The 22,706-nt window shown below is 39.4% G+C and overlaps 1 protein-coding gene across 1 annotated transcript in view; it reads right to left on the bottom strand.

Annotated features, from left to right (window-relative positions):
- Positions 1-2,518: 2,518 nt before the first annotated feature.
- Positions 2,519-22,706, bottom strand: part of SCARB2 (scavenger receptor class B member 2) — a 187,580-nt gene continuing 167,392 nt past the window's right edge. The window contains exons 10-12 of the mRNA XM_030190578.1: positions 12,430-12,481; positions 7,569-7,730; positions 2,519-3,914 (exon numbers count right to left, since the gene is read on the bottom strand). Coding sequence (XP_030046438.1) covers positions 3,873-3,914; positions 7,569-7,730; positions 12,430-12,481 — 256 coding nt within the window. The 3' untranslated portion in view covers positions 2,519-3,872. The remainder of the gene's footprint in view (positions 3,915-7,568; positions 7,731-12,429; positions 12,482-22,706) is intronic.

The raw sequence follows: 22,706 nt of genomic DNA, 5'->3' as shown, positions 1-22,706 counted from the left end.
GATTGGCCACTGTCGGTGACAGGATGCTGGGCTAGATGGACCTTTGGTCTTTCCCAGTATGGCACTACTTATGTACTTATGTACTTATGTAGACACAGAATAGAGAAAAAAAAAAGCCTTCACCAATCAGGCCACCCTCTGTGCATTACAACCAATATGGAATAACTACAAGCACTGATGAGCAAAATGAGAAGATATAAGGTAAGAAGAATGTAGGAAAGCACTGCCACCATTATTTGTATAACTGACTGTATAAGGCCCATTGTAGACAACATAAGAGATCAGAATTGATACATCTAGATTATGGCATGCTCAGTTCTGAAGGTATCTTACAAAAGGATCTACCGACATAGAGCCTTTTCTAGAATACTTGCAGGAGTACAAGTGGATGTACTGGCTCGCTGCAGCAGCTGAATCCATGTTATAGATTATAAACATGGAAAACATCAACAGCACAGGAATACAGCAACTTAGAGGTGCACTTTGTGAAGGTGTCATTTACGCATGTATTTCAACCATTAATGTGTGTGACTGCTACTAATTAGAAAAGGGCTGCAACTGCCATTTCATTTTAACTTGGAAGTGGATATGCACGATGGAGGATCCCTCCTTTAATCACTCCAAATCGACCATGTTTGTAAATCTGTGTGCAAAGGAGCAGATGTAAATCTTTGCGTTTCTCTTTTATTTGATATACTGTGGAGGGTAAATACCGTCAGAACAGTTCACAATAATATTTAGGAAAAAAAACAATGAAAAAGAACTACACTCTATATAGGGCTGTTAAGGGGAAAAAAATAGGATAAAAGTGTGATGGTATGAATTTCCCCATATCCAGGTGTATTTCCTTTATGAACTAGGGACTGCACATACAGATTTTAGTCCCATCCACATCAAGACCCCTTGAAATTTGTACGCTCTGGTTTTGCACATGTAAATAACAGCTCTCTAAAATCTGGTTTTACAGGTGTTTGTAATATGTATGAGTATGTCCCATCATTAACATGTGCAAATTACAAGCAAGCTTTCTAAAATAACCAAGTGAAGTCTAAGGAAATATTTCATTACTTTCAATATGCATACAATAAGAGGTAAAAAAATATCTTTCACATGACTTTATAACTGTTCTTACTGATGTGCATTATTGTATCATTTGAAATTCAGATACTGTCACTATAAGGCAGTGTGAACGGATTTAACCATAGAAAAAAGTATTCCTGATGTGCAATTCTTATGCATCTCTGCTTAAGTCTGAATGAATGAATGAATGAACTAACTACCATCAAAAACAAACAATGTATCAATAAAAGCAACAAATATTTGTCAAAGTATTTATGGACAACTTTTTATTAGTGCAATATTTTGAATTTGAAGGAGCAACTAAATGAGACACAGTGGTGTCATATACAAGGTACTACATGTTTGAAGTGATCACTATAAGCAGGCATTGGTCTTTTATACAGCACAACAAATAAAAAATATTTATTTATTAAGCTACCCATACTGGATACACCAGAAGAGGAACAAAATGTTCTGCAGTACAGAAAGCAGTCCAAAGAAGAGCAAAACACACATCTAACATGATAAAATGAAAGCTTTATTTGTGCCACTTTGAGTTCTGCTCTTCTATGGACTACTGTGGGGGAAATTCTATGAAACAGACGGTAACACTTCCAGGTGCATTATGCATGTGAATATTTAGAATACTAGCATACATATTACACCTAAGCGCTAGTCTGTAAATGTGTGTGTATTTTGCACAGTTCAAATCTGACAGGTAAGAGGTGCACGTAGGCTGATACAAGTGACCATGCCTAAGTGCAAATGCAGGTTAGGCTACCATTCTACAAAACAAAGTGGGCACCTACTTTCCTTTATAGAATATACCCTCTCAGCTGCCCTGTTATGGAAATGCCCTCTGTAAGTGTTCAGTTGTTAATACTAAAGGTCCGAGACTGCATGCTGCCATAATTCTGAACAAATTTGGTACTGCTATAGGGAAAAGCTAGCATGACATTCTCTCAATCCAGAAGCACGTAGATGTAATCATGTGAGAGAAAAGGTTCTCCCCAACCCTTCACCCCAGATAAAACTGAACTAAAAACACAGTAAACAGGGAGCACATGAGAGGCAATACCTTTCTGCAACGAATGCCACCTCACACACTTCAAACACTATACACTAGGGGCCCTGTTTACTAAGGTGCGCTAGCATTTTTAGCTTGTGGTAAATGATAGACACACCCACATATTCTGATGTGTGTCTTTAGCGTGTACTCTTAGCGCAGCTTAATAAACAGGGCCCTAACAGTTGTAATTCTTTAGAAAAACAATTAGCTACAATTTACATGTGATTTCATTGTTATTTTTATAACCTAGCTGTACCTTTTTTTATATATGCAATTAAGCAAAGACATAGGATTTAGTGTTACACTAGAGGCCACAAACACATGGCTACCGTTCATGTTTATAAATGCTCATGATATTATTTTAACATTGTAGTTCCAAGCAGCATTTTACCTATATACCAAAAAGACTGTAAAAATGTTGCTTAATGAGCCTGCACTAGCCAAAAAAAAAAAAAAACAGCCTGGTACTGCACCTTATTGGTGAGTATACTTGTTACATAATCAGATCTGTGGGACTTCTCTTGCTCTCCCTTCTGGCTCCTTCCCTCGTTTGTTACCTGCTTTAGATCTCTTTTGCCCATATGAGCCCAGTATACAAAAGAAAAATAGTAATAATATTTTGTTGTTCCTTTAAGGCTTTGAATTTCCTCTGGATAAAAACAGAAATGCCCTTTGGGAACTAATGTCACCTCTAATCTTTTGTGACCTGTCCCCTTATCTCTGCTTCTTCATAGGACATGCTGTACTTTGTCATCTGATGAAATACTGCTGGAGTTGGTTTGTTTCTCAGTTGCATGCATCTAGCAGCTGCTATTTTCCAAACCACCATTGATCTTCTCTGCCCCATCCCCACCCACTGTTATCATCCCCTGCCAAGGCCACTTGCTTATTATGTAAAGATCTTGCAGGCGGCTTCTGTTTTCAGAGTCAGTTTACATAAGTGTTTTATATTTTATTTATAAAATTATTTATCCATTCTGAAACACAGGATACATGGTGCAGAAGTATTCACAGGCACATTTCAAAAGTGTGCAACCTTGCCCATAGAGGTTAAAAATGTCTAACTCTCCTAATCCAAACTATTAAATATCATTATGAACACAGCTCATTCAGTACTAATCTGATTCAGAGCATAATTAAACAGATGCTACAGGAAAGCCATTTGGAAAATGGCACCTCTTGCTTCCATTTAAGATGGGTGAATTGATACATCTGATCTAGATTACAATCTGATTATTTTTGTTTTATTTATACATAATTTTTACTTTGCAAGAATAACAAACTTCAGTGCTTATTAAAACAAGCTTAATGCAAGCATAAAAGATTAGATTCAAGTTATTCAACAGTTCAAGAGAATACGTAGTGGTGCTGGAGCACTTTAATGAAGGCCACGTGTCCATCACATACTCATATCTTACTAGTCAGTGTAAATACCATGGGAAATATATTTCTCCTGTCCCACATGATTAGATATATGAAGCAGCCGTTTAAAAAAAATGTAATGCCTTTTAGTAAAGATTAGCTCATGTAATCTGCAGCAGGGACCACAGGAATAAAAATGGTGTCCTGAGGCAGATAGCATGCACTAATCTTTAGTAAAAGACCCCTTAATTTATTTTTCCTCAACCACATCACAGGAAGAGGGTTAGCTCAAGCATAGTCTCCTGTGGTTCGTTGTGCCAGGTCTGATGATTTGGTTAGTCTGCATAGTTTGCTCTTCAGAGATTCAACAAGAGGGAAGAGATTAGGATGTCCTTATTAGTGAGGCCCTTTCATCTGCTGTACCCTGAAAAGCAACAGCATTGCATATTGTTACTCTCAAAAGGTAAAGTCAACCGAGTTCCTAGTCTGCTAAATTCAGGAGATGTGCAGGAAAACAAGAGTGGCCAGAAAGAAGTTTGCATACTTGAGGTCAAGGACAGGGTGGAAAAGTTGCCATGCATTACAAGGCTTGGAAGCCCTGTGCCTGCTTCCACTGACAACCTAACATTTCCTGCCTCGCTTCAGAATCATCTTTTATTAACCCTTTTCAGAAGTTTCTCAACAGTGATATCATGCTCATTTGAAACAGAGGAAGAAGGAGCAGCACAGCGGACATTACTAGTGTGATAAATCAGGAAGAAAAGACATGAAGCTCATTTACAATTAAAACAAGAGTCATTTTACAATTTTCTGCCTGAATTTGCAATGCAGAAGAGAAACATTGAAAAATGAGGCATTACAACTTTGCATGATTTTCATTGCAGCTCCCCTGTATATGCTCTCAGTACAACTCACAGATCACCACTGTAACACCCCCGTGAGCAACTACACTTTAAGGGCAATTCTATAACAAAGGCTCCCACATTTACATGTGCATTACATGTGTAAATGTTTAGAAAAATGGCATATATGAGCATGCATGCGCACATACGTGTATAAATGCACTAATTCTGCAAATTCCTGCTCAACTTTTACATAGCTAGGCACCTACATTCCTTTACAGAACAGGCTCTTACTGCATGCCCTCGGGGTACCTAAATGGAATTGCCCAGTTATAGACTAGTCCTGTCTTTATGCTTAACAGGAAGGGAATACCAGACCCATGAAGTGCAACACTTCCAACCAACAGCACGCTTTCAGTGTAGCACAAAATAGGCACGCTTCATAGTGTTCTTGTAACTCAGCAAGCTGAAAGAGCACAGTCCATGCTGTGGCGGCGAGTTCTAGGAGCTACCACAGTGACATCATTCCGAATATCTGGCTAAAGTAATTGGCCAGGAACAGTTATCAGAGTGGCTGGCTGGCTTAGTATTGAAAGGGCAATTCTGTAAATCATGACACGAAATGTAGGCACTAATAGGAAATGCTGAAAAAACTGCATACAATTCAAAATGTAGCTTTGTGTTTGATCTATTCATTGAAAAAAAATTTGATAGTGTACCTATGTTACATATAAAGCTTCATTGGCTTCCTGTACATGCTAGGGTGCTGTTCAAAATTTTTTGTCTCATTCTTAATTTATTGCATGGCCTTACTCCTCCTTATCTGTTAGATCATTTTGTGTCTGAAAACAAGGAGCAGCCACAGGAGGTAGAGGAACCCTCAATTCCTACGTAAAGTAGTGCAACAAAAGAAGGAGTAGGATGATCTGGCCTTTACAATAATCCAGGGAGACGTATAAAATTTTAGTGATTATTAGGGAGCATCAAGTCACTTGATGCTCCTTAATAAAGACTAAAATTTTATATGTCTCCCTGGGTTATTGTAAAGGCCAAGATCATCCTACTCCTCCTTTTGCGGATCATTTTATGTTCCAACAAAAGCCCAGAATTACAAGAACCAGCGGTGAAATCTCTAGTTCAGGGGAAAAACTACACTCCCCAGAAGCCATTGCAGGGTCAGTTGGACTTGCAAAGGGGGGGGGGGAGTGAATGATTGGGAGATGAGTTCTGAGCCAGGGGATGAGGAACAGTTGAGGGAAATTAGGGAGGAGGAAGAGATGGAATGCAATAAAGAGAAAGTGGGGGAGGAAGATGGGGTAGAGTGTATGGAGGTGGCTGGTTTGGCTCAGACTCGTGGGGAAAAGGTAAAAGCGTTTGTGGCCTATGTATTACCAAGACTGTGGATGTTGGGGGAGGCTAAAGTGAGCCAGTGGAGAGGAGGATGGTGGAAACAACTACCCCAGAAACTGTCTGCTGATAAAAGATAGTGCTGTGGGTTAGGTTGTGTTGGTAAGAAGAGTAACTGTCATGTGGAAAATAGGATTTAACTGTGCTGGAACTAAGGACTGTTATAATAAGCAGAATTATACATGCTGAAGGAGGGACTGAACTATGTTGGAAATGATGACTGTTGATGATAAGCTGGAGGAATTGATTTAAGTCAAGACTAATACTGTATTTGAAGAACTTGAACAATAAAGCCTAGGATTTTTCTTTGAGTGTGTGAAAGTCTCTGGAAGAGGGTAAAGAAAGAAACTAGGGGCTATACCGATCAATGGAGGGAGAGACCGAGTGGAAAGAAGCTGGTCTTAACTGTGAGGTGTACAGGAGAGCCCAGCACACAAGAGTCAGACGAAGCTAAGTAGGAACAGCCTTGGTCACACCTGGAAGGGTGACCCGGTTACAGGTTATTACATGCTCTTTTTTCATTCCAGGCAGCTTGTTTGGATAAACATGTTCAGGATCTGCTGCTTTCTGTAAGCAATTATTGGTTTCATAAGCATATAAAAACCTATTTGTTTAGGATGTTAATGGTTAGTAAGACTATTTCTTTGTATCAGTATATAGTACATTATTTTGTATTGATTAATTGTGTACTTCCTGGAAATGTCCAGCTTCTTCCTTAATGTAATTCACATTGAACTGAGAGGTATATGGCAGAATATAAATGCTAATGTGTATGCTACAGAAGAATACTAGCATTTATGAGCATGATTGACACCAATAATTTAAAGTTGCGCGCCATCCTGTAACAAGCGCATGTTATGTTGCAAGGGGGTGTACAGTGGGCACAGCATGGATGTGTCACCAAGCAATGCGTGCAGATTATAGAATACTATCAGTTGTGTGCATTGCATTGTGCACTTAGGTGCACCAACTTACATCAGCCACTGACACAAGTAAGCACACTGAAGTGGCGTTGCCCGAATATTCTATAATGGCTTAGGCACACCCAGAAGCCATTATAGAAAAGGTACCAAATTATAGATTTACCCCTTAGGTGTTCACATTTACGCATGTGATACACACACAAATGTTTAGAATACTAGCATATATTTATTTGGATTTATTTACTGCCTTTTTGAAGGAATTCACTCAAGGCGGTGTACAGTGTATGTCCCTAAGTGCACAATTGTATGCACATGTGCTAGTATGCCTTAAGAGCTATTCTGTCCCAATGTCTGTGTCACTTGCATAGCATGTATGTGCAAGAGGGGAAGGGGTGTACACAGGGGCTGAGCACAGGCAGGAGATAAATGGGGCTCCCACATGAACGTGTAATTTACAGACTACACCAGGTTACACACTCTGATACCAGGTAATGCCAAGTATTCTATAATGGAACCTGGGCACCTTGGTTCACTTATAGAACAGGCAAGTATTGCACTGTCTCTGGGCACCTAAATGGCGGCATCCAGTTATTGAATTGCCTCCGAAGCGCTGGTGGGCCAAAGTTCAACTATGCCCCAAGAGCATTCTCAGCAGTGCCTCTTTGTCAGACCAATTTTTCCACAGTCTGGTTTGCCTTGAAATACTCTAGCCAGTCAGAAGAGGGGAATTTAAAATGTCAAGGTTCCTGATATTTCCCAAAGGTAGCAGGGCATAATACTTTAATACTGACCACAATACTAGAAGGTGACTTCTTTTTCTAACAACCAACCTTGATGGGGCTGTGCATGTAAATGTTAGAAATTAAATATCTGGGATGTGGATGCCAAAGATATCAAACTACATACCTCTTCTTCCTTTGCTGGCTGTTTCCTGCAAGCAAGTACAATGAAAATAACCCCAAACACAATTCCGAGAACCATGATCATAAAAGGGATGTTGGATACCACACTGGTCTTCAACAGGATGGACCTAAGCTTTTCTGCTGATTCATCATCAATCAAAACGGTCTGAGGAAGAAGGAAACATCCATTATTATTACACTAAAGTCACAGTCTGACTGCGTTCTCCAACACAACACGAAGTTTTTCAACTAATCAAAAGCAGAATATAATTCTTCATGCATTTTCTTCATTGGCTAAATTTGAACATGGTCAGGCAACTATTGTTAGTGACTAATTTCACCCCTGTTTGGTTTGCTCCAAAACTACTTATAGGTCTCTGGGGTTCATTGCCAGAGAATGTGGTAAAAGCAGTTAGCTTAGCAGGGTTTAAAAAAAGTTTATTAATAAATTACAAAAAATCAGGAAGATCAAATCCAACCAACCAAGTTAAACCTTAAACTCACTATAGTAAACTTGGGTTCAGAATAATTTATCTTTTTATATATATATATGTATGCACTTAAAAAAATGCTAAAGTGTTTTAAATTAACATTTTAAAAAAAGTTTGCCTAATTTCCGAAAAGAAAAGTCCATAATCCATTATTAAGATGGACTTGGGAAAAGCCACTGCTTATTTCTAGAATAAGCTGCATACAATTTGTTTTACTGTTCAAGGAAATTGCCCAGTACTTGTAACCTGAATTGGCCACTGTTGGAAACAGGATACTGGGTTTCATGGATCTTTCGTCTGTCTCAGTATAATAATGCTTATGTATATGTTCTTACGACCTATAGGGACTCACAAGAAAGTGGGGGGGGGGGGGGGGGAGAAGAAAGCCACTTTACAAAGAGATTTAGGATTGTTTAAATATTTATCAATTGTTTCTCCACATTTCACAAGAAATGTACAAGTCTGTCCAACCCCCTCCCCCAAAAATAAATTTAAAAAATCCAAATACATATATAACAAAGTAATGCTTACCTGTAACAGATGTTTCCTGTAAATACCAGGATTAAATAGCACACAAGTGGGTGACACAGATGACATCAACTTGGAAATTACAATATGCTTTTTCATTCTACCTATTCTTCCAAAAATCTGATAGATTTTGGCACTGTTTATCAAATTTTAACCTTAATTCTCACAAAATTGATGCTCTAAATTTTTAAAACAGATGAAAATTGAAGTCATTGGACCAGACTTTCCACTGGACTTCTGTCATAGCATTTGAGCAAGTCGATGGGCTTCAATGAAGATGGTTTAATTGTGTGTGTGGGGGGGGGGGGGGAGATTTTGACATAGTACATAACCCTCAGTTGGATAAGTCATATAATTCATCCAAGGACTATATGAACATTTCCAAAGGGTGCCCTTGCTGTTCAAACATTTAGACCATTTTGATGCCTGGCATGTCCTGCATCCCCAGGAGCAAAATTATAGGCACTTATCTAAGGCTCACTTGACCTTGCTCTATATTGATTACATATTGTTTTTGTCTTTCTTTTTAAACATTTTGCTTGTGAATTTTGCTTGTGACCACAGGGCTGATTTGGATAGATGTGGAGGTAAGGAGTGAAGAGCTGAGGGGAAGACACTGAAGTTTCTCTAGTATCTGATTCTGAATTTAAGGATTTTCTTTTGTGCAAGTAGGATATGTACAAACAGTTTAACTAGGACTATCAAGAGAGACCTATGCTGTTTTGGGAAACTGCTAAAGCAGTGTTGAAAGGAGAGATTAATGTATTCATGTTTAAGAGAAAGTGGGAAGTAGAAACGAGATGTTCTTAGAGCAACCAGTTGGGATTGCTAGGCAGTCCCTAGCCAGAGCTATCAAGTCTCTCGTCCATCTATAGATTAAGAAGTCTACTTATTTTATAAATATAAATTCTTCTGGTTTTAATGATAAGCCAGAAAAGCTTTTGGATTCATTAACAAGAAGATGGATGGAAATAAAAAGAGTAACAGCATATCCAACCATCAAGGTGACCTCTGATAAGGATATCTATCATGGGTTTCATAAATTTTACTAGAGATTGTATATCTGAGGATAGATGATCTGGGGTCAAAAATTCAGTATCTGGAATAAATCAGTCTTCCCCATGTCAGTGGAGATGCACAGAAGTTTCTGTACCCCCTCCTCAATCATCCTGGAGGAAGTGTCTGGACCTAATGCGTTCAGTGGGGAATTTTACCAAATTCTACGGGAGGTAGTAGAATCCTTGAGCGTGCCCTGTAGTCAGCAGAGCGGGGAGGTCCCATTGCATCTGAATTCAGCCCATTAAACTACTCTCTGAATTGGGGGAGGATTCCCAGAAGCCTGAGTTATATTGCCCAATATCACTGATCAACTTTGATCTCAAGGTGCTCACTAAAATGTGGCAAATAGGCTAGCTTTAGTGGTGTATGACCTGGTAAGAGTCATCAGTCTGGGTTTGTTCTTAATAGGAACCTGACCAAAAATGTGAGGGAGAATTAGCCTTGTTGGAACATGTCTGCTGGGAGAGTGCAATTTTGCTGTTGATCAGCTTTGATGTGTAAAAAGCTTTTGATCAGGTGGCCTGGAATTATATGCTTGCTGGCTTGGGGAGTTGTAATATTTAAGGGAAATTTTCTGATGCAATGAAATGAGAACCACATGGAAATTTCTTTGTCTTAAGGCAAAGCCCAAGCACGGAGATAGATAGATAGATAGATAGATAGATAGATAGATAGATAGATAGATAGATAGATAGATAGATAGATAGATAGATAGATAGATAGATAGATAGATAGATAGATAGATAGTTTTCACAGAACAAACATATTTCATTAAAACAGCACAATACAAATAAGCAAAAAACCTCAGAAATATTTCTAAAAAAGAAAATACATAATCTAGAGGATTGCTACTTAGGTGGAGGAGGGAAATTATATTATTTTATGGTGCTTGTAAAGCAGAGATTTGGATTTATGCATACTGATGCATTCTATATCTACAGATAGTATCCATGTTTGGGTAGCATCTGAGACAAGACTGCAAGAATTTCAGGTTGTGGAATTTGGGGGGGGGGGGGGGGGGGGATGAGACCATATGCCTCTGTCATGGACTCACAAAGCAATCTGTTGGAGCAAGCTACAGACACAATATTTCCAGATGCTTTTCATGGATTCCCCAAGTGGTGAAATAGAATCTTGGATGATTTTTTTACAGCTGAATACTGAAAAAAACATTTTAACATAGATACTAAATCCACAAATATCCCTGGTTCTATTAGTATCGCACAAAGTATAAACTCTCTCTGGCGATCAAAATGTGGCTTTTGCTAATTCGGTTAGAAATGGTAGATTTCATAATTTCAACTTAATCTGTTTTCCTTCTTCCAAGGATAAAAAGAGACTAAAATTGTTGGAATATTTCTTGGCGTTTGAATTTGCCAAACTTTGGAAAGATACTTCGGTTATATTTCATAGTGCACACTCCTATTTAGACTTCAGGAAAAAGATCACAACTTGGTTATTTAGAAAAGTTGTACTATGCAATGCTTTGTAATCTTTGACTTTCTCTTGTTATGTAAATGTTATGTATAGCTATCCTGGGGATTTGTTCCAGCTCTTCCTCTGTTAGTAGAATACAGTGAATCAGTGAATTTATCTGTGATAAAAACCTGTATTCTACTTATTACTTTGCAAATTGATTATGTTTTTAATATTTTTCATTTTACACCAAACACATATATTTCTTTGAATATAACTATAACTATTCATCTGTGGGGTGTACCGTGTCTTAATATGTCAAGTTATTCTGCTTATTATCAGTATATATATATATATATATATATATATATATATATATATATATATATATATATATATATATATATATATATATATATATATATAATTTAAAAAAAATATTTGAGTATGCACTGTCTTTGTCTATATTGACTTACTCTACAATGTTCAAATGCACTTTTTATTCACGTTACAAATATACCTATGTTTATTTATGTGGTTGTTTTCATTATTACTATTATTTTTGTATTTTATTGTCAGACCCCTGATTCAGCGCCGAAACACGGCACGTGTCGGGTCATTTATAAAGAACTTTCTGTGTCCCAGTGTTGCTTTTTTTGTTTGTATACTTCTGTGTATGCTGTATTACCCTCTCTATCTGTGTCATCTCTTGGCGCCATCAGGACCATTCCTTTCCTCTGCCATGTCCTGCCTCTCTGATGCAACATTCTATGGGAGGGCTGTGGCAGAAGAAAAGCCCTGGCAGGGCTGGCTGGAGGCAGCCTGTTTCATCGGTGCCTCTGCCTGCAACACGCCATGTATTTGGAGGACTCAAGGGGAGGGGTGGCTAGAGAAATGCCACGGGTGGAGGTGGGGGTCAACTGCAGGCTACCACTTGGTGGCCCTGTGTATTTTGCCAAGCTGACTCAATGGTAGCTATGCCCCTGTTTGGAACACTTCTGTAAATATTGAGTACACTGCTAATTTATACTTTGCCAATCAAACTCTGCACCCTTCTCTGTGTGTATAATTTACAGGGCCTGATTTGGTGACAGAACACCTAGGTGGGAAGTCCAAAAGGTGCCTATTCATAAAGACAACAGAGGTACCTATGTAATTGGTCCCAAATGCGTGTGTGTATTTGAGCATTTTATAAAAATCACATCACAACTCTGCCTACACACAGATCACATAAAAGTATTTGCAAACTTCAGTACTTTTCACGCATACACATGGTTCCCCAATTTTATAAAAGCCCAATGTCATATTAGTATATACATGTGAAGCATGTCAAAGCAGGCATAAACACTACTTCAAAACTGACAGTCTTACCTCGTTTACGTACATCACAGGAAATACCATTGTTCTAATCTTTTCAGGGATGCTGGGGAGGGGAGAAAAAACATAGAACTGGTAATTTGCAGTATTTCCAATACTCTTACTAAATATTTCACAACTTCATTTCTTACAGCTCAACAATAAAACAACTACAGTCATGCACTTGTAGTGAAAAAAGTACCCTTTAACCTCATTATCTTTTATCAAGATTACTTGTTCTGCTATGCAAGGACTATAAATAAGCCTATTGTGGAATATTACTGGTGTTTTCATAGCAATAACAGAAAATTAATGTGCCTATACTAAAGGTTGTAGAATGCATTCTCAGTCTGCGTTGCGCAGCAGGTAGGGGTAGGGAATGGTCTGATCATGTGACCTCAGTGACTACAAAGAGAATCTACCCAAAGCTGTAGTAACCAAATGTGATTTGAGTCTGTGGATGTGACAGTGAATTTGTTCTGACGTTTCACAGCAGGTAGACAACAACCGAGTATGTAGTATGTCTGTCAGTTAAGCTAGGGCTTCCCAAACTGTGGGTAACAATTCCCAAATAGGGTTGCAAAATTCATATCTGGGGTGTGAATTAACTTCACGCACCATGAGACCAAACAACTGTGGTGGCTATGAAAATTTGATTTGAATTGACATTTCTATAAAGGTATTTTCCAGTCCAGTGTTTTTAAAGGGATCTTCAGTGTCACACCCCATCACAATGAAGTATTTGGTATTGGAAGTTTCAACTGACTGAAATCCTCGCTCGAGTATATTCATCTTGTGTGTGGACAAATATATAAACATGGGGTTTTGCTTCAATTAATTCACAAGCGGTTTTGTCAACTTGTGATATGTTGATTCTGGATCTGGACCTGACTTTTTTGATTAGATAAGAATGTCCAGCAAAGTGATTGAATGAATGTGATGGGTGATTGGTATGAGTGAAGTAAGAATAAAGTTATTTATTTGTATTATATTTGATTGTAATAAATATTTTCATACAGTCAACGTGTGTTCTGGATCATATATGTAGAATATTGTATATGAGTTATCAGCTCCGGTTTATCTTTAAACTCCCCAATTGTTGTAATAATACAGTTTGGTATAAAACAAAAACTTCTTTGGATCTGTTATGTTGCTGTTGTATGCTTGATTGCTCCAATAAAGATTTATAAATAAAAATAAAAAAATGTCCCTCTTTGCCTTCCTTATCAACACTTTGCATTTGACTTGCCATTCATTATGCTGTTTCTTATTACTTTCAGTCGGATCCTTCTTCCATTTTCTGAAGGATTTTTTTTTAGCTCTAATAGCTCCCCCTTCACCTCACTTTTTAACCATGCCAGCTGTCACTTGGCCTTCCTTCCTCGTTTTTTAATATATGGCAGAGGGATTTTCTCCAAACATTTCCAGATAGTGCTGTTGAAAATCCCAGGCAAGTACAGTAGAGTATAGAGGTAGGCAACACCACTCTTTAATGCGTACCCTCATGCAGATGTTTTGCGAAGCTGTGAATTGCAAGGCTGAGCAGTGTGCTCAGCCCCTTAATTCTATAATCTTGCATGTAGGTTCTAGAATACTGCCAGTTACGTGTGAAATTTTACTGGATGGTTAGGTGCAAACACTAACAATTGATAACTGGTGATTATTGTACTTACTTTGCACTAATTGTTCCTAATTTGGAGTTGCACACATAGCTGTACTTATGTGCTACTACCACTAATAATAATTTCTATAGCGCTACTAGACATATGCAGCGATGAACACATTATATGCTGGTACTTTCTCTGTCCCTAAAGGGCTCACAATCTAAGTTTTTGTACCTGGGGAAATGGAGGGTTAGGCGACTTGCCCAAGGTCATGGAGAGAGCTGCCGGTGTCACTGCTAGGCCGAATTTCACTGTTCAATATGATCATCTTTCCCAAGTGGCTTTATTACTTTCAGACCTTACCACTATGCCTCACCAAAAGCGATTGGAATAAACTGCTTGGTATGCTTTCAAAATTTTTCTGGCATAGGAAAAGGCCACAGATTAGTATGGAAAATCTGATGGATGGATGGAATAGAGGGGGATTTGGCATATTGAACCTATGGTGGTATAATAGAGCCTGTATGATCCGACACCTGAGAGACTGGCTAAAGGGAGAATCACGTTGTACCCCATTGCAGACGGAAGCGGATTGGTTGCGACCTCTGCATTTTAATTATGTACTGCAGGCTGAGGCTTTAGATCTGCCTATTTATGTTCGTAGAAGTATGTTGGTGAAGCCATTGCGGACGATATGGGGGGAGATGGCAAGGCTCTGGTCCTTTGATGCACATATTAGTAGATTGCTACCCATTAGAGGTAATGGAAACTTTAAACCAGGGTTAGAGAATAAACGTATCCGGAGCTGGGGAGATAAAGGACTTCACATGGTGGAGGACTTTGTAGACAAGGATGGACGCCTTAAATCCATGGACTCCTTGAATCTCAATTCTAATACATGGGCAGATACATACGCCTTTAAACAGGTTTCTCATTACATTCTCACGCTGCCTACACACTTTTTGGAAGTTGATGTGACCTCCAAATTTGACGAACTTTTTGATACGCTAACAACTGATCCAGCTTCTATCTCAATGTTGCACAAAAGGTTATTAATGAGTAGACCACCAAAGAATCTCGAAAAGTTGGCCAGGAAGTGGACGGCAGATATACAGAAACAGATTAGTATAGACGTATTAAGGAGCAGCTTGAGGCAGATCAGGGGACGGATTAGTAGCGCGGAATTGAGGGAATGCCAAGGAAGAAGTATTTACAGGGCATACACTTCACTGTCAAGATTATATCAAATGGGTAGGGCGGAATCATCAGCTTGTGGTAGGTGTGGAGATCCCAATCATAACTATTATCATGCTATGTGGGCTTGTGCAGCGATATCCGCTTACTGGGAACAAATAGCGAAGTTCTTAGACGAAATCCTGGGGCGGAGGGTGACATTGACACCGGAAACGGCCCTTTTGGGGGTCGATTTACTGAAGGGGAAAGGTACCGCTAGTCATAACCTGCTAATCTTTAAAGCATGTCTCGTGGGAAAAAAATGCATTTTAGTTAACTGGATACATTTAGAGGCCCCATCGTTTTGGCAATGGCGCAACAGGTGGCATGCGTTGCTACTAATGGAGCTGCGAGATTCATATTATAAACCCAAAACACAGCGTAAATTCTACTTAATATGGGAATCATATATTAATGCTTTAGCCCCTAGGGCCCGAAGTTCCATCCTTAATCGACTGAGCTTGGACCCAGCGAAATTAGCTACAGGTATTAGATAGTGAATAGGTCAATTTCCCTGGGCTATTAGAGATATGTAGCTGCCTGGAAGGGGGGTGGACAAAGGGGGGAGGGAGGTTACAGGGGGGAGGAATATTAGAGGGGTAAGGAAGGGCAGAAGGGGGGTTGCGGGGAGGGATATAGAGGTATGGATAAAAGAGAAATAGCTGGGAGTAGAGAGGGAGGAAGCTAAAGAGAAAAGTGATGGCTACCTCTATGTTGTGATTACAAGTTGTTCATTTGTTTTCTGATGTATCTTGAACATAGCGTATGAATATTGTATTGTCTGTGATAGGTCATCAATAAAATTGTTTAAAACTAAAAAAAAAAAAAAAAAGAGCTGCAGTAGAATTCGAACCCAGGTTGCCAGGATCAAAGCCTGCTGCACTGACCATTAGGCCACTCCTCCCTACGTGCTAGTCTTTCATGTTAACACCTAAGTGCTGTAGTGCATAACTGTGAAAGGAGCATGGGCAGGGCAGAAGCATACCAACCACTTATGATCTAACTTTTTAGAATATTGTCAGTGATGTGTGTTATTGACAGCATTTAGCATTTATACCAGCTTTTGACATGGCATACGTGGTCGTGACTAAAGTACATAAGTGCTGACTTGAGCTAGTGTTCTATAAATAAGTCAGAATTCATGCTTGACACTCATCTTCCTAGCATCTAACTTTATAGAACTATCTCTGAGGTGACTGGAAGTGCGGTATTGTTCCCACAGAATAGGTTTTTGCCTGTTCCAGAAAAAAAGTTGAGAAGTACACACATAATGCGTCAAAATGGCATGTATCCCCTTCCAACATTTGCAAACTCATGCATGTCTGTTTGGGGACTGGGTGTGAAAACATATGATTGTGTGTGTGTGTGTGTGTGTGTCTTTGTGTCTATGTGAATGGATGGACAGAAACAAATGGACGGAGCTTACCCCAGCTAGTGCTATATCGTTTGAGCAAAATGTTCTTGAAAAAGCTCTAACATAAAACGCTTCCCACAGAAGTACACCAGGTCAGTTAGTGAACACTGCTACTGTATTTCCTCACCAATAAGTAAGTATGCAGAATGGTACAGAGAGGCTACACACCAATCCTTGCACTTTTTTATCATGGTTTTCTGAGATAGTTTATGATTTGTGGTAGTCTACTTCCTGTTTGAGCTGTAGAGTTTCAAAGGACCTATTTACAAAAGTGAAGTAAGGTTTTGCAATTACTGCGCGTTAATTGCCAAAATAAATCCACGGAAACTGCAAAACCTCTGCATTAACTGTTGTGAGATGTTCCCAGAATCTTCCTATAGAGCTAACAGAGGAAACATCTTTAGCACACGTTAACTGCATAGCAGATAATGAACTGCAGGTAGCTATGCCTATTTAGGTGACATTAACTATGCCTTATTAACAGCTGATGCTTTAACTGTAAAGCGCAGTGTCAGCCTATTCACTGTACATTCTCTACCCATTCCCTGCCTCATTCTGTGTTAGGCAGTTAACACTGAAATTAGCATGCACAAATTCCCACATTATCTATTTAGTGCAGCTTAGGGTCCAACTGTAGGTGATATGGCACAACACTTATACTTTAATCCACATATAGGGCAGGCAATTATATAGAGGCCCATTTCCATGGATAATGCACAATTAGCCCTATGGAAATGATTTATAAAATGTCTTTAACAAACATTCATTCATGAGCAACACATAACAAAAATAACTTATATTCCTTGGTTTCTTATGCAACTGAAAAGCAAACTTTACAAATACCAAAAATGTTACTTATTTTCACAGCGTTACTAGATGAACGTGGTATTGTTCAATCTTATAGTCTCATTTGCTAATTTGCATCAAAATGTTAATGTGGATTAATGTGAAAATCAGTGGCGTGGCTACCATTGAATGAGCCCAACAAAAAGCCCTAGACTAACTGGTAGGGGCTGCTGGACCAGTAGAGTTTTAATTTTTGAAAAAAAAAAAATCTGAGGCAGGAGGCTGTGCTGGGAGGTCAGCGCAATACATATTGCACTTTCCTCTAACATTGCTGCTACTGCGCTGCCTCCAGTTCCAGTCTTCATCCCTGTCATGCAGCTGGACAGCCGGCAATGCTGCAGGGCTTCATCTCAGGCTATTGTGGGGTTGAAGTCTCACAGTAAGAGCCAGTCACATGAACAGGTGTGAAGACAGGGATTCAGAGGCAGCATGGCAAGCAGCACTGCAAGGAGGTAAGTGCAGTGTGTGCCATGCTCACCTTCTCCCAGTTCCCAGATTATAGAAATATTTTATAGGGATGGGGATGAGGTGGGAGAGTGTTTCCTAAACCCTTCATTGCATACCCTATCCTCCCAGCTGACCCACCTCAGTAACACCCCTGATACTCTTCCAGACCCCCCACCAAGACCACAACCCTTTACAGCTCTATTTGAAAGATATCATCCACAAGGAGTTTTAGACACATTTACCAAGATACCTGAAGAAGGCACTTTTTAGTGCCAAAACATGGTACCGTGTTGAGTCACCCTCTAATAAAGAGTTTACATTAACATTGGACGCCTTGGGTCTGTTTTTTGAACAGCCTGATTCTGTTCCCACTCTTCTCCTACTCCTGCTAAGTCAGCCAGTCAATTGGAGCAGGGGGGGGGGGGGGGATGTGTGGCACAAGAAGGATTATAAGTGTAAGAAACGCCATGTGAGTATAACACTGTATGTGGGGGTTCAGTGAGTGAGTGGATGGAGGTTTGGAAGTGGGAGGACGATCAGAAGAATGAGTATATTGTATGAAGAATATGTGACTGTGGATGCTGAATGTGGGCGAGTGAGTACAGAGGTGCGTATGGAACTCAGCCTTCCCTTCCCCTTCCTTCTCACACCTCCTGTATTCTCCTTTCCTACCCTAGTCTTTCCTTTCCTTCATTTCCTACCTTTTAACCTCTCATCTTGCCACCATTTGAAGTCATACTGCCATGGGTCCAACCGCACTTTCAACTGGCAGGGGATTGATTTCCACTGTCGATTTCTGCTCGCCTGCTACTGAAATATCCCTACACACAAGCGCATGCATATAGAAAGATAGATAGATAGATAGATAGATAGATAGATAGATAGATAGATAGATAGATAGATAGATAGATAGATAGATAGATAGATAGATATAGATATATACAGATGGATGGACAGAGCCTCGGCAATAGGCGATATCATCTACTATGAAACATCTAAAAACAGTACATGAAAAGGATTTACAAAGCTTCACTTCACATGTGGATGTTTGACTTTTTTTCCCTCTACAACATTTTAAAAACCATTTACCAAACATCAAGTTTATTATTACATTGTATTGGCAACTGATACATGATATTTGTCAGCAGATATATAAGAACTCAAGGACTGTAAGTAATTTTATTCTGCATCACCTTTGAACAATCAATCAGTTTGTTGAAATGTTTGTACTCTCCGGGGCAATATCACACTGCCTGCTTTACATGTAAAAGTACTTGTGGACTTTGCAACAGACTTTATACCAGGTACGTGTGTACTTCCACTTTGAAACCTGCCTAGGAGCAAGGAGGTAATGGTGATGGGTCTGCTTGATAACAGTGATCATAATATGATCAGATTTGATATTAGCTTTGGAGTAAGTATACACAGGAAATCCAATACGTTAGCATTTAACTTTCAAAAAGGAGACTATGATAAAATGAGAACGGTGAAAAAAAAAAACTTAAGAGGAGCGGCTGCAAGGGTCAAAAATTTATATCAGGCGTGGATGCTGTTCAAAAATACCATCCTGGAAGCCCAGGCCAAATATATTCCGTGTATTAAAAAAGGAGGAAGGAAGACCAAATGACAGCCAGCATGGTTAAAAAGTAAGGTGAAGGAAGCTATTAGAGCTAAAAGAAAATCCTTCAGAAAATGGAAGAAGGAACCAACTGAAAATAATAAGAAATAGCATAAGGAATGCCAAGTCAAAGTGCTAAGGAAGGCAAAGAGGGACTTTGAAAAAAGATTGCGTTGGAGGTAAAAACATATAGTAAGCAAGGAGCCGGCAAAAGAATTGGTTGGACCCCTAGATAACCGAGGGGTAAAAGGGGCGATCAGGGTAGGCAAAGCCATAGCGGAGAGATGAGTTGGAGAAACTGAATGAAATCTCTATAAACCTAGAGGATGTAATGACGCACTTTGACAAATTAAAGGGTAGCAAATCTCCTGGACCGGATGGTATTCATCCCAAAGTAATGACAGAATTGAAAAATGAACTGGTGGAACTATTGTTTGTTATATGTAATTTATCTTTAAAATAGAACATGGTACTGGAAGATTGGAGGGTAGCCCATGTAACGCTGATATTTTAAAAAGGTTCCAGAGGGGATCCAGTGCCGGCCAAAATGGTAGAGACTATTATAAAGAACAAAATTACAGAGCATATTCAAAAGCATGGATTAATGAGACAAAGCCAACATGGATTTAGTGAAGGGAAATCTTGACTCACCAATCTATTACATTTCTTTGAAGGGGTGAACAAACATGTGGATAAAGGCGAGCCGGTTGATATTGTGTATCTGGATTTTCAAAAGGCGTTTGACAAAGTACCTCATGAAAGGCTCCAGAAGAAATTGAAGAGTCATGGGATATGAGGTAGTGTCCTATTGTGGATTAAAAACTGGTTAAAGGATAGAAAACAGAGAGTAGGGTTAAATGGTCAATATTTTCAATGGAGAAGGGTAGATAGCAGTGTTCCTCAGGGGTCTGTGCTGGGACTGCTGCTTTTTAACATATTTATAAATGATTTAGAGATGGGAGTAACTAGTGAGGTAATTAAATTTGCTGACAACACAAAGTTATTCAAAGTTCTTAAATCGTGAGAGGATTGTGAAAAATTACAAGAGGACCTTACAAGACTGGGCGTCTAAATGGCAGATGACATTTAATGTGAGCAAGTGCAAAGTGATGCATGTGGGTAAGAAGAACCCAAACTATAGCTACGCAATGCAAGGTTCCACGTTAGGAGTCACCAACCAAGAAAGGGATCTCGGTGTCATTGTTGATGATACGTTAAAACGCTCTGCTCAGTGTGCTGCGGCGGCTAAGAAAGCAAATAGAATGTTAGGTATTATTAGGAAAGGAATGGAAAACAAAAGTGAGGATGTTATAATGCGGTCGCTCCATGGTGCGACCGCACCTCGAATATTGTGTTCAATTCTGGTCGCTGCATCTCAAAAAAGATATAGTGGAATTAGAAAAGGTACAGAGAAGGGCGACGAAAATGATAAAGGGGATGGGACAACTTCCCTATGAGGAAAGGGTGAAGCGTCTAGGGCTCTTCAGCTTGGAGAAGAGACAGCTGAGGGGAGATATGATAGAGGTCTATAAAATAATGAGTGGAGTGGAGTGGAATGGGTAGACCTGAATCATTTGTTTACTCTTTCCAAAATACTAGGACTAGTGGGCATGCGATGAAGCTTAAAGTAGTAAATTTAAAACGAATCAGAGAAAATTTTCTTCACTCAACGTGTAATTAAACTCTGGAATTTGTTGCCAGTCAATGTGGTAAAGGCGGTTAGCTTAGTGGGGTTTAAAAAGGGTCTGGACAGCTTCCGAAAGGAAAAGTCCATAGATCATTATTAAATTGACTTGGGAAAATCCACTGCTTATTTCTGGGATAAGCAGCATAAAATGTATTGAGCTTTTCTGGGATCTTGCCAGGTATTTGTGACCTGGATTGGCCACAGTTGGAAACAGGATGCTGGGCTCCGCTAGATAGACCTTTGGTCTGTCCCAGTGTGGCAATACTTATGTACTTATGCACACAGCACTGAAAAGTTCAATGCAGCTATCAAGTAAGCAATGATGATGTATTGCTTTCACTTAATTACCTAGTGCACTTAAAGAACCATCTTAATCTCAAGTATATAGGGAATAGATACTAATAGACACATGCACAGGAATCTGTTCATTTATAGAACAGCTATGCAAAGTACAGTAGCACCTGTTCATACCTATGTACTAAAGTCTCCTTACACATGTTCCTTATCTGGGTCCAAAAGCACAATTGATACCCAACAGCCCAGCTTTTGATGTTGCTGACCTATGACCTACTCTTTGAACATACTATCTATTCCTAGTTTCTTTTCTTGGGAGTTCTTTACAGTAACTATGGTGCCTATCTATATGGTCTCTCATCTGCATATGTGTGAATGGTTAACATGCATTGCTTTCTTGGTAAATAAATCTATGCAGGTAAATGTCTACATACACAAGTGAACAGCAAAAAAAGCAGGATCAGTGTGGATGAAGGGATGCCTATGCACCCTCAGCTGAAGAGAATGAGAAGCCAGAGAGTGCTACAGCTGCTGGGAGGGGGAAGAGAAGGGTTAAGGGAGGGTGAAAGGAAGAAAGGACAAGTGGGTGGATGGAGAGGGGAAGAGAGTAGTAGTGGGATAATATGTGGAAGAGGACTACACCAGGATTGGGGTCAGGAAAGGAGGGGATGTGCACGTACTACAGAAAAAAATGGACTGCCCCATATAGCACCTACACTCCTTAAAACAAATTACTAGGGGTGTAAGCAAGAAGAGGGGAATGGGGAAGTGGAGGCAGAAGTGCATGATGGATGAATAAGGGCTGAAGATAAAGAACACGGCTAGATATGTGTACTCCATGATTACAACTTCCCAGTGCTCTGGAATCTGCAGTCATGGACAGCAAGCAAGAAGCGAGACTTTTAATTTTGCTGCTGTAGGGTGGTGTTCGTGAAACACATTGGGGGGCTGGAACCACCTATTATTGGGGACTGAGGATTATTATCTGTTTTCTTGTTCTGTTTGTGGTTATTTTATTTTATCATGCTTTTTATCTGTTACATTGTAATCCCCATTTTACACAGAAGATAAAACTCGGAATTTAGACATTGAGGTCAAGTCATACTCAATTCCAGGGTTATTTTAGAGCCCATTCTAATGGTGCATGTG

The sequence above is a fragment of the Microcaecilia unicolor genome, chromosome 2, assembly GCF_901765095.1.
Source record: "Microcaecilia unicolor chromosome 2, aMicUni1.1, whole genome shotgun sequence".
In the NCBI taxonomy this organism is placed as follows: Eukaryota; Metazoa; Chordata; class Amphibia; order Gymnophiona; family Siphonopidae; genus Microcaecilia; species Microcaecilia unicolor.
Note: the sequence above shows the minus strand (reverse complement) of the source record. Positions and strands in the feature narration are given on the sequence as shown.